The 14,007-nt window shown below is 40.1% G+C and overlaps 1 protein-coding gene across 1 annotated transcript; it reads right to left on the reverse strand.

Moving 5' to 3' along the window:
- Positions 1-7,617: 7,617 nt before the first annotated feature.
- LOC104418928 (protein NUCLEAR FUSION DEFECTIVE 4) lies at positions 7,618-11,282 on the reverse strand. The gene is made up of 3 exons (XM_010030406.3): positions 10,926-11,282; positions 9,251-10,116; positions 7,618-8,263 (listed from the first exon to the last, which is right to left on the reverse strand). The coding sequence occupies exons 1-3, from the start codon at positions 11,250-11,252 to the stop codon at positions 7,807-7,809; spliced, it is 1,650 nt and encodes a 549-aa protein (XP_010028708.1). The 5' UTR covers positions 11,253-11,282; the 3' UTR covers positions 7,618-7,806.
- Positions 11,283-14,007: the final 2,725 nt, after the last annotated feature.

Genomic DNA, 14,007 nt, shown 5'->3' on the forward strand with positions numbered 1-14,007 from the left:
TAATAAGACGTTATTAATTGGAATCAGAATCACTTAATTATTTCCTTCCTTATGTGTTTTATCAAATGGTTAGGAAGGAGATAATATTCTCGTGTAACGGCTAGTGATGATTAGTTGGATTCCATACCATATTTATTCCAAAAGGAAAGTCCTCCTAATATCTATCGGTGATTCAACTTTTCCGTAACAGCCCATTTAAGGCAAAATATAGTTTCCAACTTGAAGTACTCGACTTATGGAAACCCAAATTATATATGGGTGACAGATATTATGGGAAGCATCAACCGATCTTCTCAACTAGATTCAGGCCAATGGGTAAATTGACTAAGGCTGCATTTGGTTCAGCATTTGCAATGGGCTTTAAGTCCAATATAAATGCTGAAAGCCCAAAACTACTTGGAGAAATGCAATTGTGTTTGATAATTTTTTTTTGCAAATTGACTTTGAGTTGAATGTGCGTTTGGTAAAGAAAATTTTCGCAATGAGCTTTAATGGGTATATATATATATATATATATATATATATATATATATATTTTTTTGAAAATTGAATTAAACCCTTCACTGGATCGGCAAAGGGCTACGACCACTGACGAGCCAGATCTGGCGTTGATGGTCGTAGCCCTTCGCTGGTTCGGCGAAGGGCTGCCTCCTTTTTCAATTAAAAAAATAAAAACAAACAGGGGCAAAATCGGAAATATGAAAAATTAGTGAGGATAGTTTTGGAAGAGAAAAAATAATTTTAGCATTCCGCTGAATGCTGAAGCCCATTTTGAAGGCAAGTTAAAAGCTGAAAGCCAGCAAAAAAATTGAACTAAACGGTCCAGCATTTCCTCAAAGGGCTTTCAAGGCTGAAAGTCACTTGAAAATGCTGAATCAAACGCACCCTAAGTTCTCCTGGAGATATGGTCAATGGTTGACTTGGGCTAGGAGGAGTATATAAGGAGGTTTCGAAGCTGAAGAAAAAAATTTGCATTCATGAGAGTTTAAGCTTTTAATTCAAAAGTCTGAAGAGTATTTGTGATCTTATACTTTTGTCTCTGTGAGCATCATTGTGTAACAATTTAGAGGTTGAGAATGTGTGAGGAGTTATACACACGAGCTTGAGTGTTCAAAAGCTCAAATCTTGTAACCTCTGATTGGTTCTTATCAGTGGATTCCAACCAATAGGTTATAATATGAGAGAGTAAACATAGGCTTGCAAAAGCCAAATCACTATAACCTTTTGTATACAATTTTCTATCATTTACTCCTTTTTTATTTATTGCGATAGAATTGTATACCGGTAAGATTTGACAACTTCTGATGAAGTTGTCTCCTTGCAATATTTGTTTAAATTCTTTCACTTTCACACAATCACCTATTCACCATTCTCTAGGTGATAGATCTAGCCATAACACAAACAACTGAAATTGGAACATCTCAGCATATTCTTCGATACACGTTCGCAAATGAGAAAGGTTCTAATATCTGTGACCTATGCGCTCGTCCAATTGCAAAAGTTAACCAATTACCAGGTGATGTCACTCGGTTGGTTTCGGGAAGCAATTTCGGCAGGCTAAATTGCTAGATTCGGTATCAAAGTCGAATCCGCCATCGGTTCTTTGTTTCTTGAGGACGACTACAACACCACATAAGGCATGACAGAGAAATGATTCGTAAGTGTCCTCAAGACAAGACAATCGAGCTTTGTTTTGGACATGTTGGTCGTGTGTCATTGTTTCTTCCTTGCGAGTTTTGGTCAGTGCTACTTGTGACCCGATGATTTAGGCAATAAAGGGACAGAAGCGAAATGGCTTTCTTGAGCACGCACGAGGCGAAAACCCTTCCGGGCATTTTGGATTCGAAACGAAGCTCGGTTCAGCTAAAGCGAGAAAGGATAGAGAAAACACAGGTGCCTTCAAGAGAGATAAAACCCTAGATGGAGAGCAAGAAATAGAATCTGTACCTTGAGGACAAGATTGGCAGCGCAAGACGAGCTTTGAGGAAGATAAACAAGCACATGGTTCACACGAGATGTCATGTTGGCACATCCATAATTTAGATGGGGACTAGTTTGGATGTGAAATGTCATATCAATGTGATACGATACCTTTTGATTCGACATTTGATTGGTATACATTCATTATCTTGAGGATCATTATCAATTCAATCGAGACTTTTTATCATCCGAAAATGAAAATATCTTAAGTACAATGTTCAAATACCACTTGGATAGATAATACGAAAGAGACGAAACTGCTTTTAGTTTACCTTAGTGGTGTAATTACGATTGATCCCACTAATACCAAAAATTAGCCTCTCAAATACACGGTGGAGGTCGGTAACTAATTAAAGTCCTTTCGGTTGAGACTTTCCTCTCTACTAAGATCCATTCACTCCCCAAGTTGTGAATAGATAAATAAATCTTTGTCGAATGAAGTGTCCGGGATGTACCTTCCAGCTAGATCGAATTGGGAAAAAGCAGAGGCAAAAGCTATTCAATATTCAATATAAAAAAATAATCCACAGGAATCCTCCTGGTGAGCCAAAAAAAAAAAGAGGGGACTATGACATAATGCTAGGAAAGATGCTCTTCACATGGGTGATAAGTCATTTCGGTGATATAAGATAGCGAATCCAGCATATGCTTTGATGCGTGCACGGATCTGATCAGACATAAGAGAAGTAGACAAACCATACACGTTAACTCCATATTAAATTCTTCTTTTTGTATTCCTTTATCATCGAGTTTTCCCACTCGTAAATGAGATAAATGCTTCGGATAAATAAACAGGATTTCGAACAATTGTTTCACATGATTTTCAGTAACAATGGCAAACGGAAGATTTAATCTGAGAACTCCGGCCATAAAGTTTAGCTCGGAGCGAGTAACCAGTAGAGATCCAACTCTGTCCATGTCAGTCAAGACCGATCGCGCACAGATTATCGATCTAGAGCCAGTCACTGGGTTGGTGGTAAAGGACGACGGATCTAGCAAGAGATATAGGGATTGATGGAAAAGTGATTGATATGAACGGCGGGTCCCTTGTCTGGCCTCGTTTATGTTCGTTGTCTGTAGTGCTGTACTGACAGGCAATTTTGCTTGCCATGGCCGACCATCTTGGCTACTTCCACATTATCATCGAGCGATTCGACCCGGAGATGCCCTAGTTTTTGTTTGAATCCGAAGCTAACAGAGGACCGTCCAAAAGCCCGCTCTATTATTGAAGGGCAGACGAATTTGCAGAGAAACTGCATGCATGCAAGACAATTGTGAAACGAACCTTGGCATCCGAGGGGTGCGAGATACTTTTAGTACCTCTCTCTCAATTGTAGATTAGACTGAAACAATACGAGAAACATTCAAGAAATCGGATTGTTGAAAAAAATATTAGAATACACTAAAATAGTAATAATTACTAAAAATACATTGAAAAAGATCAGAAATTAAAAAAAAAAATTTGTCTGAGACATATAAGCACTATCCTTAAAGATAATTCTGCTCCTTAGAGAACGAAACTTGGTGCATAAAACTTTAGCAGCTATCCTCCCAATATACAACATATCTTCTTCTTTATTCCACACTGAATAATAGAAGGAAATAGAATAACGTTATGTGTATAACCCAGTAAAAAAAATGAGAACATAGTATATTTTCAAATATTATGGTTTGAAGTTTAATTTATATTTAAATAAGAGAAAGAGAAAGCCGTTAGGAAATCCTCATAAATCAATTGGTAATTAAAAGGATGGCCGTTGGAAAGCCGTTATATGGCCGTTAAAAAGCCATTATACGACCATTGCAAAACTGTTTAAAAAATGATGACTTTTATAATGGTTATAATTTTTAATAAATATTTCAAAATTACTGAAATATCTAACACGAACAACCGGAATAAGAAACCGAGTGCATGATAAATTATTAGGTGACACACATCTAGAACGGAAATTTGGCTCCCATGCTGCCACTCTAGCAACGTTACTCACTTACCGGAGAAATGTGTGATTTCAATATGTGAAACAACCATACAAGACCCAATTAATACCAACAAAGATTAAGCATGGTCTATCATGAATTTTCATAGATACAACAAATGAGAAAAGGTTCTAATTTCCTTCGAATTAGATACAACAAACTAGAGAATGATTGAATATAGAGGAATCCAATAATACAGATCCGTGAGATTTGTTTGTTTGTTTAGAAAAAGAAGAAGCATATTCTCCTCCAAAATATTAATAAAACGAAAAAGGGTCATATTAATGATTATTTTGAAAGCTTGTGAAGTCTTTTAAAAAAGAGAAGCACTCGAGTATAGTAAACTACAAATAATGGAAGTTTTTGCTTGGATGACCCGATATTTTAAAAAATTGAAGCCATCGATATTAAATAAGAAAATCAAACTTCAAAACCTTACAAGAAAAGAAAAAAGGGCGAGCCACACTAAACATGCGATCAAAACACTATCGTCAGATATTATTACTAGCAAAAACTATTGATAAGAGATAATTAAGAAATAGTCATGACTCAAATTGAATGTCTAAATCATGAGCGTGGAGTTCTTGCGATGACAATCATCGAGAATTGAGGATTGTCAATATAAGTAGTCTTCCTCCATCTTATTTTTTTACTCCAAAATAAAAAAGGAAAAAAAAATCCAAGGACACTCAAGATTGTAAATCAAACATGGATAATACTTCTTAATATAAATTGCCTCAACACGATAGTGATTTTCCACACCTAAATTCTCTAGCGGTAATGAACAGGAAAACAAGAAAAGATTATCATCAAAACGCAAAGACTCATCTGATTTTTACATCCTTTGGTGGGAGGAATTCAATTTGAAAGATTCGTGATCTTGGCCGTGGAGAAAATGCCAAACCGAGAGGGACCCGTGCTTGTCAGCTATCACCACTCACGCTCGCCCCACCCTACACGACTAGTTGATAAGATGCTGATTGTTACAGTATGATAAACACTCGATCAAAAAAGACTATCGTCAGATATTATTACTAGCAAAAATTATTGATAAGAAATTATTGAAAGATAGTTATAATTCACATCAAATGTCTCAATCATAAGTGTGGAGTTCTTATGATGACAATTATCAAGAATTGAGGATTGTCAATATTGATAGCCTTTCTCTACGTTGTTTTTTTACCCCAAAATATAAAAAGAAAAAATTCTGAAAATCATTAAGATCGTTATACATATACGAGATAACATTTCGTAATATAAATTGCCTAGTTACTGTAGCGGTAATGAACAGGAAAACGAGAAAAGATTATCATCAAAAGGCAAAGACTTATCTGATTTTTACATCCTTTGGTGGTAGGAATTCAATTTGAAAGATTCGTCATCTTGGCCGTGGAGAAAATGCCAAACAGAGAGGGACCTGCGCTTATCAACGATCACCACACACACCCGCCCCACCACGCACCACTAGTTGATAAGACGCATGTGGTAGGTACGGTCTGTCGTACAGCCTGTCCCTGATTTTTTTCATCAATTTGCACACACGTGATCGAACCAGACAGGTTTGTACCTACCTCAGGAGAAATCAGCGGTCTATCGCAGCAAATCAAAAAGGATCCGCCTTCCTTATTATACTTAAGAAGAGCTGGATCGATAAAGAAATGAGAGGAAGACGATACTTTTGACAAATCTCACATGGAGGCTGCGTACTGTCCTCAACTTCCGGCCTGACATAAGACATCAACTTATCAGATAAGACCACCAGTCGACTTATCAGTTCAAGTGTGAGACAGCTGTATTGATCACCATTGACGGCCGAAGGCGAAGACAAGATTAATGGCCGTCGCCTTTGGGTGGCTCAGCCCACGGCCTACCGCCGTCGCTATCTTAGACTGATATTCCGTCCGTTCCTCCTCTCTTCCACTTGGTTTCTTCTCAGTACCTGTGGTAAACATTGACTGTACCTAAACCACCAAGCTTCACGTACAGCACAGAATTTCGAGGGTTTGGCTTCATGTCAAAAGGTCAGTTCAAATCACGGGTACCCAATAAAACTGGCGAGCCTATCGATTTGATTATGAGCAAGCCCAAGGTCAACAAGTAAACTCAGACTTGAGATCAAGCCAGCGTTAGACGAGTTGATCTCGATCGTTACCTAATCAAAACTCGTATGATTCGATCGGTTCATTTATGTCACACGAGTAATAATTTCATTTTTGTCGATTGGTCCGTGTTGGACGACTATATGCAAGTTGCTATAAAAAAAGGCGATAATGAAGGAATATTATATTGACTGATTCTGTGAATGATGCGGCGTATATAGTCTATTCAGCTGCAACGTAACTTTTCCACAGGGACACGCACGAGCAACGGGTTTCATTGGCCGAAGGGGATCTGTCAGCTTCTTATCCGCCATGATTTTCCAACCTGTTGTCATTGGCCGTACCTTTTTTTTTTCTTTTTACTTTCGGCAGATTAATGGACAAAACCCTAGAGGTCCCACTCTTGACGAAGACCCCTGAATTCACTGTATTGATGTCGCATGCTGGGTCCGATCGCCGTGGTGCTCTTTAAATTAACGTATCGGAACGCGTAGCGAAAGTGCTCTGCAGAAATATCTAAGAGTCTTATTCCAATTATATCTAGCGGGAAGAACATATAATAAGCTTTTGAATTGTCCTTTTGCGCCTGGTGGCGGATCATCTTTGTTTCACGCGTACATGTCTTTGAAAGAGAATCGAGCATCCTAAGATATAACGAGCATTTTTCTTGAACAAAAGATAAATTGATTCTAGAATACTTTTCTAAAGTTGATCGAATCGTCAGCAGTTCTTTTGCATTGTCGGCAACGTAGAAGCAAATTGCAACGTTTTCACATGAGCCGAGGAGGTCCACATGAGAGAACTTGAGAGTACACAAGTAATTTAGGCAATGTAAAAATAATAATTTTCTTAAAAACTTCCTATCTATTAGCATTCAAATTTCTGTGAAATTTCTTATACATAAAATTTCTCTATTAAAGAAAAAATATATATGAGTGCCCTTGGGCTCATGTCAAATATACTTAAAAGAGAAATGATTCGTTTTTGAAAGTAGTAATTATATGTAACGAGATAAAATAACGAATTGAAAGCTATAAAATTTTCTTAATTAGGCTTCTTTCGTTTCACGAAAATTACGTTTCTAAAAATATTTTCCAAAAAACTATTTTTCAGGAAAATAATAATATTTTCCAGGAAAATAATAATATTTTCTGGTATTTGGCTTAAATCTAAGAATGAGTACTATGTCAAATCTCATACTATACTTATCTATTCGGCAGTGACCTTTTTCGAATAAAAGACGGGAAGTCTACCTTCCCCTCGGAGGCCCCCCTATTCCTAGACATATATTTTTCTTCCTCACCAAGGAAGGAATACCCCCATATTTTAAGTCTCAAAGTTCATATGGAACATTTTAAGGATATGCCATCGTAATGTAAAAAATAAAATAATGTATTGAAAGCCGTGAAAAAAAAATTAATTAGTTACTTGTTAGCTAAATCTTCTTAGAAAACACGTCTCTTCAATTTTCCAAGCGCACTGAAATGTCGAGAGCACTGAGCATGCTGAGCAGCAATAGCTTACTGGTTGAGTGAATGGATTATGCTCCGAAGTCATTCTCTTCGTCCAAAGCTTCAAACTTTATGATATATCACCGGAAAGAATCGATAGTACATCAAATTCAAGCAAGTTAATCATATCTCAATCGAAAAAAAATAATGTCCTCTTCCTTGCCAAAAACCATTGATTGGGCGAAATTATTGATGGGTTTTGGCTCCAATTAGTGCTCTCGCCAACCTCGATTCTAACTTTAACTCTTCTTGGAGTTCTTGCTCGCTTGAATCTTAGCATAAAGTGCCTTGGTCTTAATCGCCAAGAGCACATCCAATGCACATCCGATCAGGCACGCAACGGCCATGACTATGAACACGATCCGATAGCAATGCGCCCCGCTGCAAGTGTCGCCGCCACTGGCTGTCGATGTCGCCTCAGCATCGTATATCAGGCCAGCAAGGAGGCCGGAGAAGAGGAAGGAGCCGAGCGGGAGGTTGAGTATGAGGACGTTGTAGATGAGTCCATAGTACTTGAGGCCGAAGAGCTCAGAGGCTGTGGGGACCGTGATGGCCAGACGAACGCCATAACATAGGCCGACGACAATGGAGCCGACATATAGGGATCCCGGGAATGCCCAGGCCATGACGACGAACCCTATGGCCATCACTATTTGAGAGCCCGCATTCCACCAAGGTCTTGGCGATCCATTTTTCCTAAATGAGAAAAAATAAGGTAAGTTTCAATACTATGTATGGACCAGTTATGAGTCTTTTGAGCTGGTATGGCATAGACTATAGAGATGTGGACCGACAACAATATGAACCGCTGATCTCGTGAGTTTCACCACGGGCCCACGTAATCAACATTCCAGATGAGCTTAGAGGACGGAAGAGTTTTTTTTTTCTTGACCGTGTGATCTATCCTCAGTGGGTTCACATAAGAGAACAAGGCCAGCGAGTCATGATAAGTTGAGAAGGGACAAAATGGAAACAGCGAGATCTCAATGCAATTAATGGCTTGTTGGACCGCCAAACGCAATAAGTATCGCTGCGCGCTAGGGGGAGAGAGATTGCTAGTCGACAGCAGGAAAACCCAAAAAGCATTTTGCACCAAGAAACGAAATTTGTCTTCAATGGAAGTCATTTAATCTAACACTTCACGAAATTTGTGGGGGAAACATGCTACATGATGTGCAAGTTCTTGAAGCTCTCGCGCGGCCTACTGAGCCGAGCAAAAATCTTAACATCGTATTTCGCTCATGCATACTTTGATAGGGTTTCTGCAACCGATGATCGAAAAGAGTGGAGCAAGAATTCCTACCGCGGGCGGACTATTAGTTGGGAGGAGGGAGATTGGTAGTTACTAGTCGGGGTCAAGCTAATGGGGCCCCATCATTCATCAATGTGACAAGATCATGTGAGCCCCCCACTCTGTTTCTGGCAGAGAAAATTCCTCTCTTATCTCCTCAAAATCAAGAAGAAGACCAAAACCCCCGTCGAGCAGAAAAGTACAAGCTCAGGATACGGGATTTTTCGGTTAGGGCCAACAAGCCGACGGTGAAGTGTGAAGTGAGACAGCGAAGTTGTCGGGAGTCTCTACTGTCTGTAGATCTTTTTTAGTTTGTTTAAGATGTAACGTAGCTTAGGGTCAAACGGAACCTCGGGGTACTGCCGTGTGTGCAGAGAAAGGAAGGAACTTACTTGATGAGGTACTCGGAGCCCGTGCCCGAGATGATACGCCCGAAGAACCCCCAGATGCTGATCAGCGAAACGAAGACGGACACGTCGTCGTACCCGAGCGACGACCCGATCTGGCCCATGTTGTTCTGCACCGCCAGACCCGTTCCCACTCCGCAAAGGAACGACACGAACAGTATCCAGAAGTCGTACGTCCTCATCGCCTCAAATATCGTGTGATCCTCACCGATCGCCGGCTTCCCCTTCACCTCCCCCGCCCCATCGGCGGCCGCTGCCTCCGGCTCCTCCGTCGCCGGCTGGCGCTGCACCTCGGCCACCTCCGCTGTTTCTTGACTCGCGAGCAGCGGCGCGTCGATGGCCTCGGTGCTCTCGACGTCCGGTGAGCCGCTCTTCTTGAAGCTCTTCAACAAGTCATACAAAGGTATCAGCAATGGGGAGGCCAGTAGGACCAGCAATATGCCCACGAACACGACGTTGAAGACTTGTCCATGGGACGACCCGATGAAGTCGTAGGCCAAGAGATAGAACGCGACGACCACGGCGACGCCATTGAGGATGGTGAAGTACCGGGACTCGTCCTGATTGCCTCCTTCCTCGGCGGCAGACGGTGGGACCTCACGGAGGAAGAGCATGGCAGTGAGGCAGACGCCGATGGGGACGACAGCCAGCATGAGTAGGAAGGAGGCAGAGCTGTCGGAGAAGAGGGCGGTGCAGATGTCGGTGAAGATTGCAGTGCTCAGGCCGACGTAGCCCTTGAGGATGCCGGAGACAGGGCCCCGGTTCTTCCGGAAGTTCCGGATGCAGGTGACCAGGATTGCCGTGTTCATCCACGTCGTGCTGTTGCCCCCCATGCACAGGAATATGCACATCTGCGTGCATGAAAATTGAAACACTGGATATTCTTCGGACAATACAAATGAACAACATTAAATAGGATTAAATTCCGTCGGTCTTAATCTGTACTTGGGAGGAATTAATATGTCTAAGTACCCTTTTTCTTCTCAACTAACACAATTTTCTACATATGCATTTGTTAACATCAATGGATTTTATTTTATTTTTTTGGTCGAAACACATCAATCAATTACATGGCATAAAAATGTGATTTATATGAAGATATGGCTGAGTTGAGACGTTTTCTATTTTTCATCATATGACAATAACAGGGACGGAAGTGCATTGTTTCTCTCATACTTTCTTTCTTCTGGAAGGTTGGAGAAAGAATCTGTTCATTCTTCCCGTTTTGGGACTCATTTGGGTTACTAAGAACTCAGAGCAAAGATGGAGAAATAACATCATAGTAAGGAAAAAAAAAAGGTCCCCGCAAAAAAGATGTTGGGAAGCAAGACAAAAATTTAGAATTTTTGCGGCTTGAAGACAATATTAATTCGAGACCAAGACGACCCCAAAGAAAGAGTCATTCTTGTGTGGATCGAATGCATACACACCCAAAGCCATATAGACATTTGACTTGAGTGGTCTATCATGATGTTTTTGAAGTGGTTCGTGCAAGAATTTTCCGCAAAGAGCTGCGTCGCACTAAATTCATAAACGAGTAAGACCCAAAAAAATCAACGCGAAAAGTAGCGCAAAGTAATCCCAAAAGGCAATGCGTTTTACCCTAGAAAACTAAATCCTACTTGCTACGCATATTTTATCGTTATTAATTTATGTATACCTGCCAATATGAGAGCGTGGCTCTCTCGCTGACCACGAGCCACTGAGCACCGTAGCCCACGAGCCCTTCAACGGAGCCGATGAGCAGGATGACCCACGGAGGCAACCGGTCCGAGGCGAGGCCGGCGAGGAGGCCGAAGGCCTTCCCAACGTCCTTGGCAACGGAGAGGTTGTTGAGCTCGAGCTGCGTGAGGTTCATGATGGACTTGAGGGCGTCGGAGTAGTTGGAGAAGGTGTAGTTGTTGCCGGAGATGGCCTGCACCCACACCGCCGTGACCAGGCCCAGCCATTTCGCGGCGTTCGACCTGGAGTGCTGCTGGAACACCATGGGGCGCTCGGAAGGGGGACGAAGCCAACACTTTGAGAGAGAGAGAGAGAGATAGAGGCTTTAAAGAATTGGAGGGTTTTTATAGAGAAAATCATTTTGGTGTGTCAGCACGTTCTGAGGAGTATACGTATACATTGTAATGTGTATATTCCGTAATATGCTGAACTAACATCATTATTTGGGAAAAAAATAAAAATAAATCTTGTGCTAATTAAGTGTTGTGATAATTTCTTGATGGACGTGCTTTTCTTCATCCGATAAACAATCAACAACGCATGATTTTTTTAATGGTCGATACCACGTTAGCAGACGACCGATACAGGAAAAGTACGTTTCTTTATTTTTTTTACATGTCATAGATTTAGAGAATTATCAAAGTTGGAAAAGAGAGTTGAGCTTCTGAATTCGATAAGCACATCTCTCGTGATTTTACACCTTTTTATTAGGTCAGCGCCGATGGAAAAGTGATTGTGCAGCTGATAAAGGGCTGGGGTACTTTTCGACCAAAAAAAAAAAAAAAAAAAAGGGCTGGGGTACCCAAAGACAAACACAAAACAAGTTAATAAGTAATAAATAGTAGAAGCTGAGATCAAGAGAATAAAATAGAATAAAATCCCACGACCCCGAGGGAGGTCGGCGTTACTTCAATCGCACGGCAAGCCAGCAACTGACAAAGAGGCTCCATTTTTTATGTCATGTCTCCGTTTTGAGAGGGATACAGTACCTGAGTTCTTTGGTGTCAAGATATACGTATGAGTCATGTTTAAGAAATCCCGAGTTGAAAAATTAATATGATGTAAAATAGTTAATATATTTCAATTATCTCACAGTTATTAGTTTAAGCTTTTGAGTAAAGTTGGGTCTAACTTAATATGTTGATAGGTTCGAATTCGGGGGCTTTATCTTCTCAAGTAAGGGGAGATCATATGTGACGGAGAAATTGTTGAGATACATGTGTGTATTGTGTTGAGTAATTTTAAGGAAGTCTCGTGTGAAGTTTATAACTCATTGACTTAAACTTAATATATGGTTTGCATCATCCGAATAGTTAGTTGGTAGATAAATAAAATATTATTTTATAAGATAGGCATCGGTTTATTGCCTCTATCCACATAGGCATTAAATTGGCATAAATTTAATTTATGAACGAATCGATAAACCATCAAAATATTTGGAATTAAAATCAGTATAATTGAGTGCTTTAAGATTGAATTGATCGCTATGCAATTGATTTAGAACTTTTTGAATAATTATCCCGAAAGTCGTTTGTGCTATAACCTTTTTCGTTTCGATGCAAGTACATATATAACCTTAGGCCTAGGACAAGTCAATGTTGCATGTCACTTTTGGGTTTGAGCTAATAAGAACCTTTATCACAATGACGTGGGGAATCCGTTAGATGCAACTGCTGGCCCTCCCCCACGTCTTCTTTTTAACTGGCAGTTTGGAAAGTTAGGTGGGGGAAGGGCTTCGACTGTCGGAGAATACCGGCATGCATCTTGAGTTCGCGGCAAGGCCAAGTGGTCCATTTCTTATTTTTTATATATTTTATATGAGAAGACTTTTCCCAGCGCAACACAATATCTTAAAGTGTCATGATATAAAACGGACAACGGAGACCTTTCAACCGGCTACTTCGGATTTGCGGAATTTCGCCGATCGGGATTGACTTTTGAACAATGGCTGAAAATTGCTCGCTTCGCGACGAATGCAAATGTCAAGCCACCAAAAACCGTTGGAGAACTATCTGATACGAGTTCGACTGAAAAAAGAAAAGAAAAGAACATATATGTGTGTGTCTATATATATATCTGATACGAGACGAAACCGTGTCCGAGATCAAACTCTATGTCAAGAGCGCCTTGAAAAAAATTTCTAGCTAGGGTTCCCTTCCCCGTGCTTGTTTTAAGGTTTATAGCCGCACCCCCTCTTTGATCTCTTTTGCAACCAGATAAACGAGTCGTATTAACAGCGGTCGACGTTCTTCTCTTTCAATTTTTCGGGCCATCTCAAGATGTTTAACAAGTCAAGAGAGACATAACCCGATGAGGACGTACATTCTTGCGTTAGGGAAAATAAGGTTTTGATTTTTCAGCGGAAGGATAGATGAACGACCGAGAAACATGATCGGGGCAGTTATTCACTTTTAACTGTCAAATCAATATCGACTTCGACACACCACTCCGAAGCTTCCTTCTTGAGAAAATTGTCAGAATATTCATAAACTTATCATTCTAGTTTTGTCATAAATTTTTTAATGTTGCCAATTTAGTTTTAAGCTTTTTGATTTTATGTCAATGCAAGCAACCGTTCTAGCTAATTTTGACAAAATATTGTTGACATAGACGTTGGCTGATTTACATGGCGGCGCGTGGTATCGATATGAATAATTTTTAATAACATTTTTCTCGATTTTTTATTATTTTTTCTTTGTTGCTGGGAAAAGGAAGAAAGAAAGGAGAGAAAAAAAATAAAGAAAAAAATAAAGAATTATTAAAAAATTGAAAAATTATTAAATTTATTACTAAAAATTGTCCAGGTTAACACCAAAGAATGTCACGTAAGCCGATCAACATTCACGTCAGTAATATCCTGCCAAAATTAGCTAAAGGGATTGAATTGGTACTAAGTTGAAATGTGTAGTGCTATGTTGGCACTAGATTAAAACGTTTAGAATTAAATTGTGGATTTATGACCATTTTGACACTTTTCCCTTTTTTTTTATCGATGCGTGCACGACTCTTCTTGGGAAAAG

This window comes from Eucalyptus grandis, chromosome 9, assembly GCF_016545825.1.
Source record: "Eucalyptus grandis isolate ANBG69807.140 chromosome 9, ASM1654582v1, whole genome shotgun sequence".
NCBI classification, from domain to species: Eukaryota; Viridiplantae; Streptophyta; class Magnoliopsida; order Myrtales; family Myrtaceae; genus Eucalyptus; species Eucalyptus grandis.

Coding starts and splice junctions, on each gene's coding strand:
- LOC104418928 (XM_010030406.3), bottom strand. CDS start 11,252: ATGGTGTTCCAGCAGCACTCCAGGTCGAACGCCGCGAAATGGCTGGGC. Junction 10,117..10,925: donor CCACGCTCTCATATTGGCAG/GTATACATAAAT, acceptor TCATGCACGCAG/ATGTGCATATTCCTGTGCAT. Junction 8,264..9,250: donor GGCTCCGAGTACCTCATCAA/GTAAGTTCCTTC, acceptor TTTCTCATTTAG/GAAAAATGGATCGCCAAGAC.